The sequence below is a fragment of the Thermobia domestica genome, chromosome 9 (genome assembly GCF_964235325.1).
Source record: "Thermobia domestica chromosome 9, izTheDome1.hap1.1, whole genome shotgun sequence".
Taxonomy (NCBI): Eukaryota; Metazoa; Arthropoda; class Insecta; order Zygentoma; family Lepismatidae; genus Thermobia; species Thermobia domestica.
Genome location: NC_137462.1, coordinates 246,073,262 through 246,100,821, shown reverse-complemented (window position 1 = coordinate 246,100,821; position 27,560 = coordinate 246,073,262). Strand labels below are relative to the sequence as shown.

The following is a 27,560-nucleotide window of genomic DNA, read 5'->3' as shown; positions in this document are numbered from 1 at the left end:
GATAGCGTTGCACATGGCACGCAAATCACCAGATGAGATTTTCAAAACGCTCTACAAGCTGCAAATTCGTTTAACGCACTATCCAGCGCTTTGTTGAAACTAGAACTGTGAAAGATCGCCCATGGCAAAGAAAACCACGCACAGTACGAACACCGGAACTTGGAAAAGCAATGGCAGCGTGTGTCCAACGAAATCCTGTAAGGAAACAGTTATGGCTTGTGAGCTGAAAATGTCTGTCTCGCACGTTAAGCACTGACCTGGGAATCCACGCTTACAAACAACGCAAAGGACATCTGACAAATGAACTAAAGCGCCAGGGGCTCCTGAAAACAAAGCGCTTACTTAAGCGTCAGCAAATGGGCACCGTCGAATCCTTTTGACTGATGAAAAGATTTTCAGTGTTGAGGAGACTTTCAATGCCCAAAATGACAGGATATATGCCACATCATTCAGAAGCTGGTGAAAAGGCTCCAAGGATCCAGAAGGGTCAACATCCTGCCTGAGTCGTGGTGTGATGGGATGTGAACTACAACGACACAACGGCCCTCTATTTCTGTGAAAACGGGGGGAGGGGGATGTCAGCCAAAGTATACCAGGTGATAGTGCTTGAAAGACTAGTCAAGAATCTTACCAACACACTCTTCTATGGATAGAACTGGAGCTTTCAACAGAACTCAGCCCCAGCACACAAGGCACGGACAACCCAGCAGTCGCTGGAAGCAAATGTTGCGGACTTCATTTCCACTTCAGATTGACCTGCAAGTTCGGACCAAGCTTCAGGAGATGGCTTGCAAGAAGAGACATCCCAATATTGAAAATTTAAAGCGGTCTCTTTCGGAAGGCAGCTACAGATTTTCCAGTTGGTGTGTTGCGTAATGCAATTGATAAGTGGCCACAAAAACTTAGGAGCTGTGTACATGCTAATGGTGGCCATTTTGAATAATTATTTATGATTTTGGTTCATAATGCATCCACGTAACTCATGTTATTAGGATATTAAAATATCTCTCAACCATTTTGTGTCAATGTACTTAAAACTTTGGGACAGTATTTGTGGTAGAACTCGGTATATGTATACTGTATTATCAGAAAATTCACTTTCAAACGTTACTATAGAAGTGGTATGCAAGTAAATGAGCCAAATGGTTACCGAATTTTCACTGTATAAGGACAGCTTTTTTGGGGGACAAAACTCTTAATTGGACTTAATGCATCTGGTTTCGGAGAATTGACTTTTTTTATACATACATAATTGCACTATGAAAACATCATAAATATGAAATACATGTCTCTTGTAAAAATTAAATGAAGTTCTTTCTTTCCTAAATAGTTTTATTAGATAATATTAGTTATGTACAGAGATGTCCAGAATACTTAAAATCTATTTCTTCTTGTGGTTTGATTTCCTTTTCGCACTGAACTTTTTCCTTTTGTGACCTTTCTTCATAAAAGCATTTGTCCTTTTTATCCACTCGTTCCTTTTATGCTCCCACTCAAGTTGCTTTGGCGCTATTGGAAATAGGAAAGAAACATTGTAATTTACATGTTGTAAAGCATGTTACATGAAGTATGAAATAATATAGTGTGTGTCTTGTCTTCGTAAAAACATTTTAAGGTTCTGTCAGTTTGGTTTAAAAAAAAAAAAAAAAAAAAAAAAGCTTTATTTCTGATTGCACAGTGTAATTCTGCATAAAGAAACACAGCTGAGTGATAGTTCCAAAATGAGAATATAGTAGAGGTGTTCTATGAGGCAAAGTCTTTCATGCTAACAGAGGCAACAAAAATAGAAATGGATAACGTTGAAATATTACTCGTAGAAAAATGATAAAGAAAAATTACTGTAGTATGTCTAGGAAATTCTCACACTCTCTATTAATCTATCTGAGATGCAACTAAAAGAAATCGCTACCCTGCACACGTAAGATGAACTCTGGTTCAAAAGGGATGCGTGCGTGTTCTCGGGGTTCTCCCACTTTCTTCATTCCACTATTTCCTTTATTTTTCATCATCATTGTCTACTTTAGCCTAGCCGGCATAACCGTGGGACGTAAATCTTAAATATTTCATTTTCTGGCTTAGAAGCGATAAGGAACTTTCTAACCCCTCCCTCCCCATATATATATATATATATATATATATATATAAGTGGAACTTGAAATTCAGCGCAGCATTCTATTCGCATAAACTGTCATCTTTCTGAAGAAAGAGGTTTTTATACAATATGTTTCACTTAGTTTTTTTGTTTGTTTATTTGTTTGTTGATGTGACTGTGCAACCTTTAAAGGATGGCCAGAAAAAAACATTTATGAATTATTAATACAAAAATCATTTAAAACGACTTAATTGATCATAACGGACTTATTTTAAGTCCCGGTGCATCACATTTTGATGCAATCACATTTGATGTGGGAACACATTTTTTGCAGTAGTGACTTTTTTCTTTCTTGTATTTATAATATACGCAATGAACTTTCAAACAGCCAACCAAGTGTTTAATTTTCAATAAACGATGCTTATATTTTCGGCAGTCGGAAACTAGTTGTTCAGATTATAATCATCAATTGTTGGAAATTGCATACTTGGCAAGCTATTTGTATACTTGTTCAGCAAGACATTTCAACCCCTCAGTTAGCTACTACAATATAGTAGTTACGCTCAGAAATAGATGGAAATTTGGGTGACATTGTATCTGGTGAATATGGTGGCTGATTAACAATTTAAAGTCTAGTCTACTGTAAAGGCGCGATAGCAAGGACAGATCAGTGAACAGGAACTGTATCTTGAAATGTTTCCATATTCTGATTGCTCTACAATGTTTCTCTTGAAGATGCAAGTAATCTATATTAATATTCACTGTTGATGCTTGTAGATGTATTTGACAATCTGGTTTTATGAAACTTTTAGTACATTTGGTCTTCACTGCGAACAATTCCGATACTTGCACTGCTTGTGTTTGTAAGACAAAGGTGGCAATCTGCTGTTGCCCGTGAAGACGAAGCTGATCATGTTACGAACTTTCTTAAAACGTACTCCTATATATATATATATATATATATATATATATATATATATATATATATATATATATATATATATATATATATATAAAAAAGGAGTGGTACACAAATACTGTGTTCATAGGCACAATGATGCAGTGACACTCATTCATGAACTCTATTTGTAAGTTTAAGAGTGTTGCAAACAGAAATTTATGAGCTTTCTCACAATGGAATGAGACAACCTAAGGGTTTTCAAAAAACACGAAGTTTCATAACAATGACAAGCATATAGAAGTCTACAAATCATACTGAGATGCTGCAATTTAAATGTTCGGAATCATGTGAGGTGAAATAATATCTCATAAACGAAAGAGCTGTAACAGGTGTCGCTGCTGAACCGAACAACATGAAAACAAAAACATACAAAAGTGATCTAAGTGATCTTCCTAATTTAAAGTTACACTGGGCCATTCTGCACCGAATAATAGGTACATGGATAATGAGCTCCACGTCAATAGTGTGAATCCACACAGGCACGCAATGAGCCCCGTAATACCAACTCTGTAATTTTAGACGAATTCGGAAACAACACAGAAGCGAACCCGTGTCAAAACTTTTGTGCAACATTGACAAAATTGGTATACCGCATGCCACAAATGTACGACGCTTGAAAGCCCTGGATACGGTGAAAACCTTGAGATCAACTAAGCAACACTAATAATCAAGACAATACGAAAATGTTAGTAAAATAACGCACATTAAAATTTTACAACTATGGTGTGAAATCATGCAGTCGTGCAGTCATGTTAGTCGGTTACGTACCTGATTCATCTTGATTGCGAAGCTGCTCGGAGCCAGCCATAGTAAACCGAGAATTTTCATTTTCTTGAAGTAACTCAGAAAATTCTTCAGAAGATGCAAATACATCCGAAAGATTAAATGCATCATCTTCAAACTTCTTTCTCTGTAGAACGAAACAAAACCACATCTTGACATTTTTCAGCACTACTTTAATTTCTAAACAATGATCTAAGTATCATATAGTGATAAGTATTTATAGCTTAAAGTTATACGTGTATACAATGTACAATTTGGTGCAAGTATTTGTTGTTTTCGAAAAAAAAACTAATTATTTTATTCAGTGATCTTAAAATATGTTCTTTTTTTCTTTCTTTCTTTTATTAAGTAAAAGGCATGCCTTCACAGTTTCTAAACATTAGTGTGATAATTATTGAGTGAGCATCAATGATGTCCAACCACTTTCTGTTCAAATTATTCCGAAAGAAACGCATGTACGTTTTTAAAACGTTCTATTTAGAAACCACAAAAAATGCTTTATATATAAATATTTGTATTTGGATAATACCTGGGTAAAAGTTACTGATGGATACATCAAAATCTTCGTCGAAAACATTAAAAAAACAATTGAACAGCATCATTCGTGTTAAGAAAATAACAGTCGTATCAAATTGTAAATTACTATATATATATATATATATATATATATATATAGAGAGAGAGAGAGAGAGAGAGAGAGGCAGAGAAAGATTGTGAATAAGTGTGCGTCTGTTTATTTGTTTAATATTCATATTTACCCTAAATAAGTATCCAACCTAAGAACATAAACTATTATATTACATATGACAAAAGGAAGAAATAATTTAATACCACATCAATGCCTCTATAAGTGTAAATTCAATGCAACACAAAATATGAAAAATGGACCTGAAATCGAACCTGGGTCTTCGGCTGACCGAGCCGATGCGTTAACCATTTCGCTTCCAGAACAACAATACACTCTACCACTCCTAAAGTCAGTGCTCAGTCCCTCAGAGCACTTGGGTTGTTCAGGAAGCAAATTGAGTAGCGTGGTAGTTAATACATCGGCATAGCAAGCCGGGTATCCGGTTTGATTTTCGGTGTAGTCTTTTATTTTTATTCCTTGTGCATCATAAACTAGGATAGGTGTTAAAAATCGAAGCTGTGAAGAATTTTGTAAGGTTGTTTATAAATTGTATATTATATATTATCAGTAGCCACGTGCAGGAAGGCAAATGTGTATATATATATATATATATATATATATCTTAAATATATTTGACGACTTGATGATTTTTGGTAAATAAGAGGACCCTGGCCTAACTTTCTTCATTAGTTTTCAGGAAGAGTATATGCTAAAGAGAGGGTTAAGGAGTTTAAAAATTGATGCCAAAAATATATCTCTCACAAGTTCGTCAAGTTAAAAGATGAAACTCGGTATAAACTTCTCACTGAAAATAAGATTCAATATATCCCAGCGTTTTTGAAGAAAATGTCTGTTTTAAGGGGGGGGGGGAGGTAAGGAAAAATTTCTATATGCATCAAAATGAATATAACAATGTTCGGCGTCTAAACCAAAGACCGCTGCACCGAATTTGATGTTCTTTTGGTATATAAGTGGACCACCGCCTAACTTAAGCTTTTACATATGATACTATCAGCGTGAAGGGTGAGGAAGAGGAATGGGGCTGGAAAAGAGTGATATGTAAAATTAAACGAAAATAACCGATATTAATATTCAATCAATTCTTTCAGTGTCATTGAGATAAAATGTGACATTCCCGATGCCGTTGAAGTCCGAATTCATACCTCATTGACAAGAAGTAAGAGGTGGGATGAAAAGAAGGTGAAATGTAAAAACAGTCGAAAATGACTGATATTAGTATCCAATTCATTGTTTCGGGGTCTCTGAGATATATAGTGGCACTTCAAATGCCATTTAAGTTCAAGGTCAACCCATATCGGCATACAATGAGAAGGGGTGAGTAGTGGGAATGAGAAAAGATGTCATTACGGATTTTCACCATCATACTTTCATTGAAATGTGTATTTTAAGGGGGAAAACGGGGTTCAAATATTTTCCATAAGCCTATTGTTTCCGTGAGAAAAACAGAGGCTTCACCCTGTTTTGAATAAAAACAGAATGATCTAGAAACTAACCAGAATCATGAAAAACAACTACTACTCAATATATTTCGGAGACAATTCTATTTTATTGTCAAGGCAAAAACATAACAGATTCCAGATTCACACGTAAATATTACATTAATGTGTATGAAAAGGACTAGCTAAAAGTATTGAGTTTCAAATACTACTTTTATTTTCATCACGATGATAGTCGTGGAAATACATTCGAAATATAATGGGTGGGAGTTTATTTTTGAAAAGCATATGTTTATATATATATATACCGGGTGCACCATTTATAATGTCCCACCTTTATAACAGAGGAACTAAGAGAGTGAGAGAAGCTAAACTTTGTACAAAGCAACTACAGGAAGGGGGACATCTATCCATGTATTGGGTAACATCACTAGGTGAACAGTGTTGCCAACCCAATATAAAGTTATGATTTTTTAAATGGAATGACCTAAATTTAATATCATAATTCGAATCAGCAATGAAAACAAAGACGAAAGAGATGACACTCGCAGATCAGTGTTGCATACTTTTTGAGAAATATTGTAAAACCTATGTCAAATTTAAACGCCTTTAACACACACAAGGAATGAAGTAGTAACTATTTGTGCACATTAAATGAAATACTGGGAAGAACTCTTTAAAATGACTTCAAGTTTAGAAGGATCAGTTAAACAGTGTTGCCACAACAGAAGAGAGAAAAATTGAGTTTGGAAATAGTGCAATAACTTGGAAAAGGTCCCTAGTACAGTATAGGTTTAAATGCATAGAGGAAATCAGTATATCATAAGGAGCATTGTCACGTTTATTTGAGATCGATAAGTCAAGTACTTACCAAGATATTCGGTACTCTGTAAAAGCTGAGAATTTTGTGCTGTACAAGATGGTAACGCTGTTTCAAAATTCCCTTTTTTCCCTCAGCGTTGGAGAAATCGTGAAGAAATGATTAAAATGAAATAAAACATTAATCAATGGACACACAATGAAATGAAACCCATTTGAGTCCTTGAAGGGACTAATTAAACGTAATGTAAATATAAATTGTTCTTGAGTTAATAATACCAATTCAAATTTCAACAGGATGGTAGAAATACGTTTACGAGACCTACCTAATAGCTATTTCGTGCAGTGAATATACTTATTCTCGTGCAACTTTAGGGGAGTAATATCGAAACAATTCAATATTATCTGTAAATATTACCGACTTGTTATTATTTCTTTTTTAAACACGAATGAATGAAATAAGTAAGAGTGTTCCAATTGAAGCAATACAAAGGATGATTTGCGAGCACAATTTCTTTGGCTGTATTGTAGCTGTTGGGTGTAGCCAAGTGGTGTAATCAAGATAATTATTCACTTTCTTCGTTTGCACGTCTAAGAGGATCATTCGGAAGCATTGTTCAAGAAATTGTTCATACAAGAAATGCAAGAAGTCATTATAACTGCTATGCCGATGATCACTAACAAAATGTTAAATATTGCTTTGCGTTGACGTAACCCATATCGGAATAGTTCCCCAAGTCTTTGGCATTATCCATCAGGTCACGAAACAAATTTCTTTGTGTGGTATACTTTGTACGGATGAACTCTCACTTAGGAACTTAAAATTTTAAAGTCATTGGCCCTAACTGAGTATTTTGTTTATTTATTATTATTTTCTACCATATTATAAATCGCAACAAAGATTAGCTGTATGAGTTGTAGCCTATATGCACCAATGAAATAGTTTTTTTTTTTTTTTCTGGAAATACCTAATTATATGACCATAAAATTCGTGTATTTTTTAAATTTCTACTTTGCCGCCAACTTTTCCAACTGCACGTTATCTTTTGTATTTGTCATCTCATTTATTGAATGTTTAGTTACAAATCATCGAATAAGTTTGAAACGCGCTACTGCCTTTCATGTGAAGCTCGACATAATGTTTTAAGTACATTTTTAGGAAGATTTCTCGTGCAGCTTTACTTTTGCCGTGCAACTCGAAATAATTGTTCAAAAATTACAATTCTTTACAAATTCCTTCTTATTGTTTACTAAATGATTTGCGCTGGCCGACATGGAAACATGTCAAATGGAATAGTTAAATTTCAAGGGGACCATCATAATCAATTGTTGAAAAATTAAAATTCTTCTAGGATTTGCGTGTAAATACGGCGTCCGGATGTACGCATAAAAACTGCAATGCAAAAAACAAGAAACAACCTGTGCTAATAGGCCATTAAAAAGCACGAATGCTATCTAACCGAGTCACGGCAGGGCGAAACTGAAGAGCACCTCTAGAGAGGGGGGGAGTCCGAAGGGAGCAGGTGCGTCAGCGAAGATTGCTATATGCAAAAATAAGGATAGTGAAATGAGTGGATTTTGGTAATGATATGAGTTTCAATAATACTTGTCACGGTTTCATACTTGTAGCGTTCCACTTGTAAACAAAAATACAACTTATGTGCACTGTGCACAAATACAGCACCGGTGGAAAATAGTTTCTAATACAATCATCATTTATATGCACTCACTTATTTTATCCCTTGTAAAGTACTCGTAAGAATTTTACACTATACTCCGCGCCACCCGAATTGGCGTGTGGCATCAACCAATAAACTCACAGTGCACTGTTACTAAACCTTCAGGGAGGAATCAAATCATTCATAATTAATTTTGTTCGTTTTTGTGGACAATTATGAATGAATAGGTTCCTCCCTGAAGGTATAGTAACAGCGCACTGCGATCTTGTTGGCTGATGCCACACGACAATTCGAGGGACGCGAACTATAGTAATCTACACTTGTAAACATAAAATACAGGTGTATTACTTTGTATTTAACTCTGTCGCTTGCAGAAAATTGTTCTTTATGTCTTTTCATGCAAAATACGGACTTTTACCTGTAAATCTTTCAAAATTTGTTGCGCCAAAAGTAAAAAAGCACCATATTTACTATAAATTCAAAGGTAAATAAATTGACCAAAATGCAAGTACTAGCAAGTAGTAAGACTGACGTAATGTACTATACACTGGCTCACGCACAACAATGCGTGATATGTTTGTAATATAGTGCTGATGGGATTCACTAAAATTTTACTAGGTGTTTTTTTTTCTTTTTGTCCTTGAACATAAAATATGAGTTAGGATACGTAGGTTGGCTTTGGTTAGCTTAGTTTAGTATACATTTAGTAAACTCCTTCTACGATACTGCAGCAAACGTAAAAATTTGTGAATTTTGCATTAATATCACAAAAATCATTGGTTCAAGTTTTCTCTTACATACACAATTACTGAATGTCTTAAAATGTTTTATACGGCATCATTCTGCAGTGAATTGTGTTAACGAAATTTAAAATATGGCTTTTTTTCGATTATCGGTATACAATAATAATAATTATTGCATCGTTTCTGCGTTCGTTTGCGATTCGCAAATTTTGCGAACATTATTACGAAATTAGACTCATATACTGTTATTTAGCGTGGCACATAAGGACTAGCTCGGGAGAGTAATGCTCCCGGAAGTAGAAACGAGAAACACAGTTCTGATTGGTTGGCGTTATCCACTTCTTGCCACGTTACATTCAAATAGCAGACAACAAACGCTTCCTGTTGTCGGCTTTAGTGGCCGAGTGGGCTAGCGCTATATGCTAGTAATAAAATCCTCTTTTGGCGCGAGTTCAAACCCCGCCCGAGGAGATTTTTTTTATTTTATTTTTTACATTTTTATAACTCTTATTAAATTAAAATAATATAAAAATAATACTTAAAAAAGTGATTTATTTATTTTTATGCAGATAAGTAGTTGTAGTACTTATGCCCTTGTACTCCATGATATAGGGTCGTTTTGTTCCCCTTGTACTTCATGATATAAATTTTGTGACCAACTTAAAACAACTGGCTAGGATAGCGCGTAAAACAGCTGTCTAGAGTAGCGCGCGGAAAAACGAACTTGCGGGAGTATTACTCTCCCGAGCGGGTCGTGGCACATAGACTGTTATTTGTTATGGTACCAATAGCTTCTAATGTTTGCAATTAGTATTTAGATGTACCGCTACGTACAACATTATGTCCTAGGAACTGTTTGGAAAATTTTTTGCAATATATTGTACGACAGTCACTTCGAAAGTTCTGCACACTGAAAGATGTTATGCAAGCTAATCATTTATTGTACAAAATATCTTTACAGGCGTTCAATACAATCTTCATACTTGTTTATGACAACTTCCCAACATTTGGCAAATTCTGTATTCTGGATAGGGCACCTTCATTGTTGAGGTGTCTGAATACTCGGGTCACCTCACTGAAAGCTTCATCAATCGAATCAAAACGTTTTCCACAGAGTGGTTCTTTTAATTTGGGAAACAATTCAAAGTCTGGTGGGCTCAAATCAGGACTATATTGGGAAGGAAAGTATTTCCCATCCATACTTGTTAAGTGTCACTCTTACTTGTAGAGCAGTATGCGGCCTTGCATTATCGTTCAGAATACACCAGCTGCAAGAATGTCGGGATTTCTTTCAATACTTTTCGGACGCAAAACATTTTGCAGAAACAGCTTGTAATATACGCCTGGTATAGACGTCCCCTATGTCACTCTATTGTAGCCATCTCTCCATTCGTATCATACGCGGAGATCATCGTGAGTAAAACGTTTGATTGTTGTTAGCAGAATTTCTTCGGGCGTGAAGAGTCTGAACTGTTTTAATGTGACGACTGAAACTTCAGTTCTGGTTCAAACTCTAGTATCCAGGTTTCATCAATTGCAACAGTCGTTTGAAAAGCTGATCTCCTGTTTGATAACGTTGAAGCAATTTTTCTGCGATTCTTTTGCAACATGCTTTCTGCTCTTTACTCAGATCATGCGGAACCCATCTCGTCTTCATTTTCAGCTTTTCAGTAATAATTCTGTAAAGTGAAGTGACAAATATTTTGGTCTCATATGCAATTTTCTTACATATTTTCATCGACCCTCTCTCAAAATGTCATTCACAATAATCTCAGGAGTGTAGTCTGTTGCAGTTGATGGTCTTTTACATCTTGAGGTGTCCGCAATGATTACACGACCTTCACGGAAACGAGCTGAGCACCGAAATACAGTGCTATGATCCACTACACTATTTCGACAAACCTCCCGCAAAACATTGTAAATTTCAGTTGAATTCTTTCCACATAGAGTTTCGATGTTGATATAGGAACGCTCATCATCATGTGTAACCCAACCTTAGTCAGGTTCACCACTGAATTTCTCACAACACAGCTAAGCAAACCAGAAAACACAGAAACAATCATCAAAGCCCAAACTCTGACCCACAACAAACCTAAAAGTGACTCAAACGGTCGTGCATAGGCTGTGTGCAAGACTTTTGAAATGACCCTCGTACTTATACCTGGACCCTCTCATTACCTAACGGTTTGCGTCAACACAAAGCAAAAATAAGCATTTCGGTTTTACTTTCACGTGGTGACGTGTTTGTTTTCTACGGACATAGTTCCACGTTTGCTTATCCTGAACTCCAAAATATGTTACATCATAATGACCACGCAGCACAGGATGGTGCTTGTCTCTCTCCCTTGTCTTCCTTTACGCGCATATACACTGTCGCTGAAATGCCTCTTCCATACGGACAAAAGCCCATGTGAGTTTGCAACTTCGTTCAGTTCAAATAGATGAAATGATAGTTTCTAGTGACCACCATGCATGGGTTTGTACGTATTTTTCCGAGAATAATTGCTTTTCAGACATATCATTTTGCAGTAAATCATAATTCTGTATTCAATTATTGTGAACTATTGTACAAAAAACAAAAGATTCTGATTGAATGATAATAGGAAAATGCTGTGGTTAAGCCTTCTTAAAGTTAAACTGCGAGGGCACGGTTGCTCAGTGGTAGAGCACTTACCTCTGGTGCGTGGGGTCCCTGATACGATTTCCGATCCAGTAAGTTTGCGGTGGATAACATCATGTCCATGGGGTTGTCGGGTACTCTCGCTTTCTCTCACATTCTCACCCCATTAATTCTTCTATCATCAGTCACTTGCCTTAATCATTGTCCCCCTTAGCCTAAATGGCATAAACGTGGGACGTTATACAGAAAGTTACGCTGCGCTAAGTAATACGATGTCGTATATAATTTGCAGAAGAACTATGGAATATTCTTTACACAGTATGTTTACACTATTTTGTTTACAAGCATACCCACGTTTGCTAACGCGCCTGGTCCCTATAGACACCTTGATTTTCTACTACTTTGGCCCAGCCCTGACTTGGTTAACTACTACCTTGTTTTTTGTGGCCATCCAGCATAGATTTGATTTTTTTTACACTCTATTCGTTTACTCGTCAACTCACTACGGATCCAACCGTTCATGGACCCACCAGGTTCTCCGTTTCCGATCAGATACATTTCCTGTTTTTAATGGACATCTAACAGGGGTTGTTTGGTGTTTGTTCCATTATAGCTTTTATAGCATATTTCTACGTGCTCTACTTTTACTCGTAATGTTTGGGTCCTCATAAGGGAATCGGCACCTATGAATCCATAAATGCAACTCACTTCTTAAAAGCAATTTATACATTATTTGTAGTTGATTTCGTGGTGAATGAAATACAAAATAAGTTGTGTATGGTCCCCTAAAATTGGCCAGTACGTATAAATATTAGATGATCTGAAAAATTTTGCTACCATTTAACAGAACTTAGCCTATGCATTTTCAATTCAAATTTTACAACTACTAATATCTACGTTTTATTGTCTTTTCCAACTTATATTCAGGAGAAAGAAATTAAATTAAAGAAATATATGTTTATGATGATCAAGAAACAATTATTTGTAACATACATTACAAAATTCATGAAACAGAAAAAATATTCTGTTTCCTTATTTTAAATATTTTGCTTTAATTCAGCATGTCACAGAATATAACTTGTGTCACAGATTAGTACTTTAATATTTCTCCAAGGCAGAGGGAAAAAAGGGAATTTTGAAACAGCGTTACCATCTTGTACAGCACAAAATTCTCAGCTTTTACAGAATACCGAATATCTTGGTAAGTACTTGACTTATCGATCTCAAATAAACGTGACAACGCTCCTTATGACATACTGATTTCCTCTATGCATTTAAACCTATACTGTACTAGGGACCTTTTCCAAGTTATTGCACTATTTCCAAACTCAATTTTTCTCTCTTCTGTTGTGGCAACACTGTTTAACTGATCCTTCTAAACTTGAAGTCATTTTAAAGAGTTCTTCCCAGTATTTCATTTAATGTGCACAAATAGTTACTACTTCATTCCTTGTGTGTGTTAAAGGCGTTTAAATTTGACATAGGTTTTACAATATTTCTCAAAAAGTATGCAACACTGATCCGCGAGTGTCATCTCTTTCGTCTTTGTTTTCATTGCTGATTCGAATTATGATATTAAATTTAGGTCATTCCATTTAAAAAATCATAACTTTATATTGGGTTGGCAACACTGTTCACCTAGTGATGTTACCCAATACATGGATAGATGTCCCCCTTCCTGTAGTTACTTTGTACAAAGTTTCGCTTCTCTCACTCTCTTAGTTCCTCTGTTATAAAGGTGGGACATTATAAATGGTGCACCCGGTATATATATATATATATATATATATATATATATATATATATATATATATATATATATATATATATATATACAAAATGTACAAATAGTTATTTAAATTGTGAAATAAGTTACCATAAAAAATTCTATTTTAAGATAACTGGTTAATTAAATTTTCTGGTTACATCTGCAATTTATTTGTATTTACTTTTCGTCAAAGACGATGCACTTTTAAAAAAAACGCACAAATATGTAGTTTCCAAAATCATTACAATGTTTCTGTTTTCTCTTCGTCTAGGAAAGCTGTTCTCAAATAGATCTATTTGTTCGTAAATTTAGGAAACGGTATGTATTGACGCGAGTTATGCACTTTTGATAACAAATGTGCAATTCTGAATTAATTTCTTGGTGACTCTCTAGGAAAGCTCAGCAATAGAACAGAACGGATCATCACAGGAGTTTGCAACTTGGCGTGTGTTTAGACATGTCCAAGCCTGCACTGTAGAAGCTCTAGTCAGTCTCAGTGTCAGTTGATTTTCAGCTGTCTGAATGAAAAGAAGTGGAGATGTCTCGTGGTCAAACACTGAATATCGGGCAATTTTGCGCTACAATTTTGCACGTGGTTTAAATGTTGATCAGTGTTTACAGGAAATGACTTGGACTTGTGTACTTGGAGAGGATTGCCCTTATCGTACAACGATATTTAGGTGGTACCGGGAGTTTCAAAAGGAAATTTCAGCCTTGAAGACGCTCCAAGGTCAAGTCAGCCTTCTTCATCTGTGGCCGAACAAAACATTGCTGCAGTATGGAAAATGCAGGCAGATAGATAGACGGGTTACATACCATCAAATAGAGGTATGCTTGGGCATCAATGCACCAGCAATTTGTGCACCATCATCGTTGTGTTCTTCGCGATCACCTTCGAGTTAAAAAGCTTTATACCCTTTGGGTACCACATGACTTGACCGACGAGCAGATGGCACAACGTGTTTCATGGTGCCGAGAAATGTTGAAAAAATTTAACGATGGAAAATCTTCCTCTGTGAATAGTATTGGACAGGTGACGAAACTTGGCTCTATTACTATGACGTCCCGACCAAGGCTCAAAACAAAGTATGGGCTTTCGAAGATGAGGAGATCCCCGTCTCTGTTCGAAAGTCCACATATGGTATTTTTTAGTGCATGAGGCGAATGGTGGCGGTATTTTTTTGGTGTGCGAGTTGTCTTAGAAACACAGAAGACAGTCACAGGGCAGTGATATACCGAAGAATGTCTGCCTAAAGTTCTTACAGCTCTCAAACACTTGCGCCCAAACTCAACGATGAACACATGATTTCTAACGCTCCAACGTTCAAAAGTTTTCTTAGAGTATTTGACCGGCAATGGACTAAAACTGTTAGAGCACCCTCCCTACAGTCCAGATCTTGGTTCCTGTGACTTCGCGCTGTTCCCCCATGTGAAGATCAGACTGAAAGGAAGGCGTTTTACAATCGATGACGCCCTACTAAGGGCTTGGGCGATGAGTGTGCCCAGATCTCTGCCGAAAGATGGTAGAGCTACTTCGACGACTGGTTTCGAAGAATGGAAAAATGTGTAATGTGTGGTGAAAAAGTATTAGAAATAAAGTCGTATTGCAACACTTTCCTAGTGCCCTTGGTATTATTGACGAATTTGTAGAAGCAGTAGGAATAATACCGCGGGGAAAACATCTGACAAGTGATAGAGGAAATGCATAAAATACTGTCACAAAAAGTGGACAAAAAGGAAACTTTCAATGGCATACACCCTTAGCAATAACAAAATAATAGAAGAAACTAGGACAAAGACGAACACAAACGAAAAAAAATATAGCTATGGGAAGAACACAAGGAGACCTACTGGAAACAACTGTAGGAAAAAGAACATACAATAAATAATACTGAAGCAAAATGAATAAAAGAGATTATAAAACCGAAAACCAGGAAACCAATGGAAAACTATGAAATAACAAGCAACAAGTTACAGAATAAGAAAAGCACAGAGCTGAAAGGCACCAGAAAATAATGTCCATAGTTATTGGTACGAACAATTCGAATTCAAACAATCCGCAGATTTCTTGTACACTACATCAGAAAGTTTATATAATCCAGAAGACATGCGGAAATCTTTAATGAAAGGAAGAATGCACAGTCCAGTTAAAAAAGATCTTTCTATCTACCTTCCTTTAAAAGATCATACTCTGTCAACTGTGCGTAGGAAATTCTAATGCTTCAGCTCTAACAAGGAGACTTACGGAAGTGTCACTCATCGATTTGAATGAAACTTTGCATACTTGTAGAACATTGAAAAATAATCGACACGTATTTTTTTTTTTATTATTATTATTATTATTATTTATTTCGCAATGTCGCGGGTTTAAGGGTAGAAACCACCCTTTGAACGGTAGGGGTGGTCTCCAAAAATAGACAGAAAACAATCATTTAATGTAGAAGAAAATATATTGTCAGGGAGATTAGGACACCTGATGCAGAATCTGACGTCAAAATTACAAAATTCAAATTGGCGGTTCCAATATGTTAATTACAATTACAAAATGTCTTCTTGTTTGAAATGCTCTGTAGTTAGGCAAGAACAATCATAGTTAGCAGGGGTTACTGCGAGGAGGTTTCAGACCGATTTGAAACCCCTTTCTGCACGTATTTTAACGGGATGCTTGACTAAAGTGTATCTCTGCTCCTCTCACTATTAGGAGTGCTTATTTGAAGTGAGTCCTCTCGCCTCTCACTATCCGAGGTGCTTATTGAAAGTGAGCCTCCTCGCCTCTTCGTCGATTATTTTTCGATGTTCTACAAGCATGCAAAGTTTCATTTAAATCGGTGAGTGACACTTCCGTAAGTCTCCTTGTAAATAAAAATCTCAATTGGCTGAAGAAATCCACGTTTGTTTAATTGTAACTTTGAGTAAGAGTGCAATGCTTTTCGAAGAGAAACTAGTGGCCAGGCTCTTTTGAACAAGATTGTACCTCTAAAAGCAAAGCAGCAAAAATTATGCAGAAAATAAGATTTTAAAGAGCAACTAATAATTTTATTTGTTTTTACATACTTTTGGCTATTACTGGTGTATGGCCTTAAGCTTGTTATGTATGAAGGATGATGTCCTTCAGCAAGGATACTATTCGGGGAAGAGGAAAGCGTTCTGAGACCTATATGTTAGGTACCATCCCGGTATTTGCCTGGTGTGAACGAGGAAAACCCATGGAAAATCTCACTTAGGATAGTTTTCCTTAAAAAAAAAAAACAAAAAAACTGTTACATCTCTTCGGCCGAATGAGGAACTAATAGTACATGGTAACAAAAATCCATGACTCTGATAAAAGAAGAAACGCATACACAACATATAGACACTATCAGAAAGAATATTGTAATATTTAACAACGTATGGAACAAACGAAAATTGATATGTACATTGAACAAAACATATCTAGATGGAATACAAAACTACTTGAAAGATAACCACACAGAAACAGAGACAGTGCACGATACAAATTGTGAATTCAAAATAGAACTAATTAGGCAACACCGTCAAGTGTTTTCATTATTTAGATAACGACCTGTACATGGATTGTTTCAAACTGTACACCAACACGGAAAACCAACTAAGGAAGATACTGACGATCAATAAAATGTTCACAACACACACAAAGGCTGAAAGTTGGGATAAAAAAGTCTAAAACAATACAGGTTATCCAAGGAAAGCAATTAAAGAATATAAGTTATCCATTAAGGAAAAAATAGAAGCCATGAAGTCGACACAAGTATACACGTACCTAAGTATCAGCCGCTCGAGAAAAGTAAAACACAAAATGATAGAAGTCGAAATAACTCAAAATTAACCATAAAGACTAAAAAACTATATACAAAACATCTCAGTAACGGTTTGTGTACAAAATCTCGCAGCCAGAACCTCGCGGATCACAATCTCGTCTAGCCAAAACCTCGCCGTCCAAACTCTCCTGGAAAGAAACTCGCAGGACGAAATCTTGCCATAGCAGTATGTACTGTATATGGCGATACATTAAACAATACCATATACAGTGAAACGAACATCAACGGACACCCCCCATAATAGTGAGACACTTTGTCCTGGCAAAAAATATATGTATTATTATGGGACAGATTCTTCTATTTCAAGAACACTCTCAGATACGGACACGAGTGGTCTTCTAGTAACGGACAGGAATTATTCTCAATTCAAACATACTTAGCAGAGAAAACACTTTTTGCATTTTGAAAATAAATCTGAGTACAGTACACAGAAAATTCATTTAGAATGGTTCATTCTGAATCTGTCTCTAATGTTTAAAGTGAGCATTTCTTATGATATTATTACTGTTATTTCGTCCTCAGAAACTCATATATATTATTATGGCGAGATTGGGCCCGTGAGTTTTGACAGAGCGAGATTTGATCCGCGAGATTTTGGCCCGCGTGAATTTGGGTAGTGGTGTTTTGGCCGCGACATTTTTTTGTATACTGTACAAACTTACGTAAAGCTCTTAACATGTTTCTAGTGTTTGTTATAACATACTCACTCAGAGTAATAAAACTAGCAAAGAACGAACAAGTAGAACTTGAAAGGAAAACCAGACCAATATTATCAGAAAGAAGAATAATATTCCCACGACCTATTACAGAGAATTCTACTAATAAATATAAATAATAAATAAATAAATAAAAAGCTAGAATGCAAGGGTTAATCAAATTACATTACAGGTAAATCCAAGCAATAAGAGCTACTACGAAAACAAGATAAATCAAAGATTTTACAGCGAAATAGTAGCAGTGAACCACAAATACGCACCACAGCCAGAAACAGAAATTGACGGTAATACAAACATTTACAATAGATAAACATCGTAAAAACGAAATAATGAAGAGAACAGCCACTACATAGATGACTCCATGAACAAGTCACTGAAGAACGTATAGACAATGAAGAACGTATAGACAAAGATATTACATTCCAGTGGATGAAAGACAAAGCCGCATCTAGAAACAGGCGGCTTCGTGCACGGAATATAAGACTATAATCTATCTATTAAAATGCTACAACAGCAACAAAAGCGCCTGAGCTCCAACCTTATAACCTTTGATTTCAAAACTTTGATTTACGGTTATTCGTGATTTCGCGTTTAACAGAAACAAATATTTTAAACTGTGTACTTTAAATAAAAGCCTTTGTATTTTAATAAGGTTTTTCCAAAATCAATGCAAATGAATTGTGCTGCCATCTTTGGAGTTCTTTTAAACTACACGCTTGTGGGCGTTTATATGTTTGTGACCAGTCCTTTCGACAATTGAGATTTCAGAAACTACAGGCTCTAGAAAGATGACGTTTTCACTGATCGATTGCAAATTTTGTGTAGATTGTCCAGTTCTAATTGAATATTTAAAAAACATGACCATTATTTCTTTATTACATTTTTACTGGTACACTGGAAGTGTTGAAATTAAAAAAGAAAAAAAAAACTAAAGGATCACATCCTACACATTATACATTCCAACACCACATAATTGTATACATGAATTGCATACCTCTCAGGCGTTTGTATCATGGCCAAATGATGATGAAAAACGAAGGATAACCATTTCTCCACTCTAACAGTAAGTTGAATCTTTATTGTTTGGAGTGTTTTGACCAATGAACACCAAATATCACTGACATTATAATTAATTATGTGTGTAATGTATTTGCTTATTACATACTGCATGCAAGAAGAAAGAAAACACTGATCATGCATGAATTAAAAACTCCAACCGGAAGTAGGCTCAAATCTTGCAAACGGTGCAAGATATTGAAAAAGTAATCGACAAAATCTCCCCTTTATGGTATCTCTTGCCAATTTTTATCAAGACGACTTTCACTTGTGTCATGTACAAATGTGAGGAATAACAAGGAGATTCATGCTCATATGTGAATGATGCGCTGTGTAGAGAGCGCAGGTTCAGCTAGTAAATACTACAGAAACACATACTGAAAAAGAGCACAAAGCAAGCCAATTCAGATGCTAACTATGGAGCTATGTTACAAATGGAGTATAATCATGACGTAAACGGAATGCAAGGATAGACAAACAAAGTGACTAAAATCATAAACCAAAAAATACGAGTGAAAGAAAAGATGATACCAGAAGGAATATCATATTACACATATCAACGGAAACTGTAATAGAATCGGACAAATAGGAATATTACTCAGATAGAAAAATTCTCATCGACGAAGAAACATATCGTAACAGACCGGACATCACAATAATAACCAAAAGCAAAGAAAAGGAAGAAGTTCGTTTAATATACATTACCATAATATCAAACAATAAATCTGCAAAGAGCACAAAAAGAATAAAACTAGGAAAATAATGCAACAGTAATACCGGATACCGAAGTATTTTACATGACGTGCACAAAAGCATTCGGAAAAACAATTACAAAAGAATTGAAGAAAACCGGACAAGAGATATAGTAGAAGAGTGTAGCATTAGCCAGATCCAGAACAGTAAGGAACCCTTTGTGCAACCCCAGAATATAAAAAAGAGACAGTAATATATTTAGATAACCAGTTTACTAATATATCATGCTTAGATTAAGAATATTATAATAAAAATAATATAATTACATTTTGACTTGCATGTGAGCGAAAATTTAACAGTCGCATTTCCAAGTTAGTTTCACTTACCTTCTTTCTTTGTGGTTTGCCAAGAGTGCTTTCGATATCAGAATAATCTGTAAGAGAAAAAGAAAAGATGTGAACGTAAGGACTATAAGGAAATGTGAAATTCAAGGAAATAAAAGTATGACTGGTCCAAGAATTGAATTTGGTCCTCCGTCTTATATCATCAGTACACTAACCACTACGCTACTTAATCTATCCCCAAACTAAGTCACTCTTGAGATGGCCACTCAGCTTTCAATATACATGGCCGTTGAGATAAGAGACTAAATTTTATTATGTCCAAACTACAGCAGGGGGAAAAGGAAGTAAAGCCTCTCGTCCTAGCATCTACTGGATCAATTGTTTTTGACACTTTGACGGTTAAATAACAAAAGTAGTATTAAGTTATAAGTAAAATATAAGGAGATGTGCTCCTGTATAGGTAATATTAACACCCACGTCTTTAAGAAACATGATCCCAGTTTCGATACTCGGCGGGTTACAGACTTTCGATATTGTACAGCATCGCGAGGAAATTGAGATGCTACCTGAATTAAGCAGCAGCAAACTCCGATCCAAAACCCAAAGAAGTAAGGCGCTGGGGTTCATCCTATTGAATGTATATCATTTAGTCTTCCGGAAGAAGTTTTATAAGGTAAGTGGAAGCTGGACGAACGCAAAGATCTGTGTTGCAGATCCCTAATGAATTTGCCTTTTTCCGTTAAAATAATTGTACGTATTGCGATATTCATTCCTAGCATTCTCTCTGCTACCAGCCACCATCTGAGGATTTTGTGGATTGTTTCGATCTGTCAAACTATACAATTTTGACAGATATTAATATATAATTATGTTACATTCATTACTGCATTAGTGTTCCAAACAGTTATGATCCTTTTGGAGTTAATGTTAAACTCTGATGGTCTCAACCTGTTGCATTATTTCCCATGAGCATTAGTTGCCCGTTATTTCCAGATTATTCTAACTAAATGTACGTTCAACTAAGACGAAGGTTCATTTGCCGTAGAGACACGCTTGCCATTGGCCCCTATTCCCCCTAGCCAATCCAAACGGCTAAAGACCCTGCTTTGTATTATCTTCCCACTTTCTTCTTGGTATACAGAAACCTCTCTTTACCAGGCTTGATCGGCTCCCAACTATAACTCTACATAAAATGTTAAAGATCGTATATGTAGCAAATTCTATACGAATAAATTGTTCACCTTAATATTGCGTCATTTTTATTAAATAAATTACAGTGGTACTGCCGAAACAAAATTTGATAATAACAAGTACAGAAATATTCATATAAAATCGTGTTATGACAACAATGGTAAATAGAGTACAGCAAGATGGCGAGACGATGTCATTTACACCAAGTTACTTTTCGCTCAATATTTTATATATTTTGTATATGATGTACACGAATTAAGCTTTCTTTAGGTACACTGCAAAATTACGGATATTTTGGGGAATATTTTGTTACTCACAGAAAAATGTATTAGTTTCCTGTTCAATTGCACCGTTACAGATAATGGTAGTTGAAGTTTACTCAACTGAAATAACATCTAGGAAAACAAAATTACGCAATATTAAGGTGAGCAAATATCCTTTTATTATAAAACTCTACATATTCAGCGTGTATTTCCTTCCAAGCTAACGTATCCCAACATCTAGGTTTTATTATGCGTATGGTATTCGTTGACAAGTTTATATATATATTTCAAGTTTATAATTGTGTAAGTTTCAGATTATTTTAAGAGTTAAAACGTGCAGAGAAATATTACGTTCCATCGTTAAGTATCTTAACACAAATTTCACTTTATACATGGAAATGATCTACGATATGTTATTGCTGTCCTTTTATTTAAATTCTCATTTGACTTGTTACTAACTGTTAAGTTAATTTCAATCCAGACAGAAAATTCAACGCATCACACGCACATACATTCCAATCCAATCAACCAACGAAATAGCATCTCATTATACCTGGAGAATATTAATAAATATGATAGATGTCAAGCAAAATTAATACTTTCTCGTATTTATTGAAAAATCCCCTAAATAATAATAATAATGAGAAGAAAATTGAAAAGAGAGTCTGAAGACATTGACAACCACAGTCAACTTCAAGACAGCTGGTCGAGTAGGCGCGTACCTTTGGTGCTTTAAGGATATAACTGTGGGATGTTAAACTTAAAAAAAAAAAAAAAAAAAAAAAAACTTTAGAGATACTAGAAGTTGATTCCTTCATCATGTCTACCATTTTGTATTTACACAGGAAATGTACCTCCTGTAATAGCAGAAGATTGTTTAAACTTATACATAATCAAGTTTATGGTAGCGAATTCGATCATTAAATAACAGTACTCGTGATTATATCTGATCGAAAGTGCTTTATATTGATTTGCAGAGGACGACCGTCCTGTGTGAGTGGTCAAAAGGTTTAGAGAACTACAGCCTTTTGGAAGGACTACATTTAAGTCCCTTCCGACATTGTTATGGATATAGCCATAAGGTTTCCGTGTTTCAAAGAAAAGAATTAAAGCTGTGTTGAATCATAACAAAACGGACATTCCCTACTTTGCTGGGCTCTCTAATACTGGGTTTCGTAGACATCGAAGGTCCGGACGAAGGTAACATGAGAACCTATTGTCTCGCAAAGGCAGCACAACGTTCAACCTGACCGTAAATCACACTACTACGCAAGATGTACATCTTCTAAAGAAGTATAAGGCTCAAGTACACTTGCTGCGTTCCTCACACCGCGAAGAAGATGAACAACCAAAGGTTGTACGAACCCCATCTTACAAGAGACAAGTAGAATTTTGTAGGAACTCTGAACTATGTGTACGAATGTGATGAAAGAGGGCCATCTTCTATCGTCCCTATGATTAGAAGAGCTCGTTTTGAAGGGTACGTGGCTGCGAGGCTTAATGTTCACACGGCGCGGTTGTTGGTGGCTACTGCTATAATGACAAACTTACACTATGCAGAGTGAACAAAAAAGCTAAAGTCAGTGCAACTTATTACCAGATAGAACACTTTGGAGCCAGTACACCCCCATGATATTCCAGCTTTATATGGCAGTGACACATCTCGCGTTATTGTTCACCAGGACAAAGCGTTCAGTCATACACGGAGCGAATGGCATATGAAACGGCAATTAATACAATCTCTTTTACAATCTTGTGAAATCCTCTGATGCATCTCTCATGGATTTTTAAGGATCCCCGTTGTTGGAATGAGTATTGGACCCTCAAAAGCCGCGCACAATCGATAGACTCTGGAAAGTTTGTCAAGGGAAACGCAACAGACTTCATCAAACTGTGCTTCAATAACCTCCCCTTTAATGAAACCTGCGATGCAGGGCGATAACTAACAGAGTTCCACATCAAACACAACAGCTCAGGGTGTCGCAGTATTCCTTATACTGGTAAAAGTGCCAAACACGTTACCATAAACCTGAAGCGACCTTCTGTACCTATTTTACTACTAAAAAGATACCACGACTAATATTACAATAGTAACTAGGAGTTATATTCTTACAAAATGAATAATCCGTTTGTGCACAAGCGAGTTTGAAGAAATACACTTACTATCAAAAAAAGTAAAACGTTTTCTGAAAACAATGGAACTGTTGAATAGCGGGGAAAACCGACACAGTAAATGTCGTAATAAACAAAGATTTTGTTGTTTCTTTACAGCCATGGGAGCATGAAACCTACAACAAGATTACAAAGTGACGCGCTGTGAAGGTTGTACGAGTCGAATACACGTGAAGTGTTTTACAAAGCACTGTACTGTATAACCATCTGAAACAGTAAATGTAATCGCACTTAACCGAGTGAATTCGAATTACTGCCATATGTTTGACTGCATAATGTGTTGTCTACTTGATTTAACGGAGAGATCACACTTGAACAAGAAACGTTGAAAGTAGAGACAATATCTCTCTCCACTTTATCTTCTGATTATGATCTGCCAAACAAGTGAATTTGAAAAACGGGTCCAACGAAATAGCTTGCAAGATCTCTCGATCTAACAAGCCATGAATTCTGGATTAATATATTCAAGGGACGAGGTTTATATTTAAAAACCAAAATATGTACAGAGCACACTAACACGAGCGCTTCAAGAAAAGAAAAAATATAAAATAAAATCCCACTGTGAAATTATTCCAGCCTGATGCTACTTATGTAAGTGTGTATACGGAAAGTATTTTGCTGCAAAATTATACAATAGGATAAGTGTTGTTGTTTATTTCCAGCTTTACAACCGACTTCGTATTTTATTTACAATGTTAAGTGAATAATTTGAACTTACCTTCTTCCTCTTCAATACTTGAATCCTCCTCCTCTCCCTCTTCATCAATACTTGAATCTTCGTCACTCTCCGCAGACTCTTCATTTTCGTCATTGGCTTGTTTCCCAAAAAAATTGTTCACTACTTGGTCAAACTCCTCACTTGCTACACTTTCTGCGTCCGACTGATCTTTATCCTCTGTTTCAGCTCTTAATTTGCGCTTTCTCTTCAAGTATCTAAAAAATAAAATAATAATAATAAAATAAAATAAAAAATAAATAAATAAATAAAAATAAAATAAAATAAAGATCAAAACAATTCTTACAGTAATAGAATCTCCTTCTCACATTTTTTTCTAATATAACCACTATTTACAGTCAAAGAAAAAACATATTGTAACCGTTATTCCATACTAGTGCTTGCACAGTTACTCGCTTAAACATTCGGGCTGAGTAAAACTGTTTTTTATTGCTGTATTTTCATTCTAATAAAAATATATAATATGCCTTTTGACAAATGATTCATAGAAAGATGGTATATATCTACAAAATATTTTCAAAGTGTGAACATTGAGTTATGGATCTGGAATTACGTAATTTTAAATAGAGAATTCATATCATTTCAAATTCCTTTAATATTTGAATAAAATTGATTATCTTTGTGGTCCAGAAAATCGATCATTTTTCCTTTGAAATCTATATGCCAAAGGGGACTACATGTGGTTTATCTTGTTTATCCAAAATCTATTAGTGTGTTCAGTCTCTGTACAGCGTTTGAATAACATTTTTTGTGCAACCAAAAAACGAACAAACTGCGGATTTCAGACTTAGCGGAATTTTGTATTGTAGTTGCCATTTTGAATAACTGCCAGTAAAATGAACGTGACCACACAAGAACAAAACTCAGTTCAGAGTGAAGAAGGAAGAGGAGTTAACTGGCAAACATGCATTCACCATGGTGGGAGGTCTGTAAGCGGCGTAGTGTGCAATCGTTCTTTTATTTTCTGGTAGTAACTTCATAGCTTCAGTCATTGGCGGTATATAGTCGGCATTGAAAACCTTGTGTCTCATTACAATACGTGCTTCAATAACAAAAACCGATTATGTAGGAAAGTAGTATTAGGTTTAAAAATGTTGTAAATGAAGTTTTGTTTTGATATCTTGTGTTTCTGCTGAGATATACCCAATCGTTCTTTATTTCCTAGAAGACCCTCGTACATTGCTACACTGAAATAAAACATTTTTACAATGAATAACGTTAACCATAACCTGTGATATCCTTCAATAAGCACAAACGAATCACGCTCCTTACGACATCAAAGCTGCTATTTTGAGTGTGTGTTAGATGCACTGCCGCAGTAACACTTCCGCTCTCCTAACACCCTGCGTGACCATTGTTTGAAGTAAGCAATACTAGAATCCCCGGCCAAAAATGGCACTCCTAAATTGGACGTGTAAAACTATGATGAATATTTCCTTGTTCTTTTTTGGTTGTAATTTGACAAAATATTAGTACCGTAATTTGATAAAATTGAGCTTTAGGAAAAATAACTTATATAATCAGCATTTTCTCTTTCTGCATCTTTTCAATACAGTATCGTCGCTAAGGATACACCAAACTTACTCTATAATAATATAGATGTGAGTAGCAATTTCTTTCGAAAGAAGTTTCAATTAATTTTCTTTTATTCCCTTACAACTATTTTTAATCACTGGTTGTCACTACTTGGAACTGATTATTTACAAAGAAGGAATTCATTTAATTCTGTTTATTATATTTAGAGTGGTTTCTGCCTGTTACATTTTTTTTCTAAAGCAGCCCGAGCTCCTACGTGGCTAAGCGGTTAGCGTACGCGCCTAATCCGGGTGCGATTCCCGGCGGGAGCTCATGTGGTTTGGATTCCACGTTAACAAATAAGTTCACGTTTCATATAGTTTTGCTGCTGAACGGGATGTTAAACTCAAATTCAACCTAATGCAGCCCCTAAGAAGGGATATGAGGACTTGAATGATTTTTTGCCATTCCCCAAATCTCTGAAACTATTAGGCATACAACCTTGAAATTGTATGCAAATGTTTCATTTTGCATTTCAAGCTGTAAATAAGATAAGCTTCTTTGAAATGAGGTCCCTATGGGAAAACGGGGCTTGAATGGTTTCTCGCCGTTTGCAACATCTTCAAAACTATTAGGCGCATAATACTGAAATTATGTATAAATTTTCTCCTAGCAGTTTAAGCTTTAGATAAGACAGTATTTTCGAAATGCGGCCCTAAGAGGGCATAACGGGGCTTGAATATTTTTTACCGTTCGCCACACCTCCGAAACTATTAGGCGAAGAATCTCCGAAATATTCTCGTTGCACGTTAGGCTGTATATAAGGCGGGGCTTTTTGAAATGCGGTCCTAAAAAGTAGGATAAGAGGCTTGAATGATTGTTTGCCGTTCACCAGATTACCGGAACTATTCAGCGTAAATCCTTGAAATTTCGTACAAATATTCTCCTTACACTTTACGTTGTGTGTATATACGACGGGATTTTTCGAAATGCGACCCCTAAGGGAGATAGAGAGGCTGGTAACAGTGTAAGGGTTTAATTAAGCTTTTAGGGTCCAGATAAGGTTTGTGTCACTGGACGTAATGAAACTACAGTCACTGGCAGACTACAGGAAAAAACTTCGATTGACTGATTTTTAGTTTAGCGTCCTTTTCAGCAGCGAGGCTAAATGAGACGTGGATCTACTGATTAACATGGAATCCGAACCACATGAGCTCCCGCCGGGAATCGAACCCGGATCTCCCACGCCAAAGGTGCGTACGCTAACCGCTTAGCCACGAGGGAGCTCTACAGGAAAACCTTTTTTATGCAAGTACAAGCTAATAATGGTGAAGTTAATATCTTGTACCTGTACAACGCTAAATTTAACTGTAATATATATATGTATATATGTGTGTGTGTGTGTGTTAACTGAATATTTAACATAGCAAATATGATTTTTACGAACTTTAAAATATATAGTACTATTAATAAGCATTTATTGGAAAT

The 27,560-nt window shown here is 35.8% G+C and overlaps 1 protein-coding gene across 2 annotated transcripts in view; it reads right to left on the bottom strand.

Annotated features, from left to right (window-relative positions):
- Nucleotides 1–1,311: 1,311 nt before the first annotated feature.
- The window catches only part of Noc1 (Nucleolar complex protein 1), an 87,405-nt gene continuing 61,156 nt past the window's right edge, over nt 1,312–27,560 (bottom strand). The window contains exons 12-15 of one of the 2 annotated variants that reach the window (XM_081725962.1): nt 24,540–24,754; nt 20,238–20,284; nt 3,822–3,963; nt 1,312–1,509 (exon numbers count right to left, since the gene is read on the bottom strand). In XM_081725962.1, the coding sequence (XP_081582088.1) occupies nt 1,382–1,509; nt 3,822–3,963; nt 20,238–20,284; nt 24,540–24,754 (532 nt within the window). In that variant the 3' untranslated portion in view covers nt 1,312–1,381. Of the gene's footprint in view, nt 1,510–2,219; nt 3,033–3,821; nt 3,964–20,237; nt 20,285–24,539; nt 24,755–27,560 lie in introns of those variants that run through there. The other variant, XM_081725963.1, reaches the window with a different exon arrangement.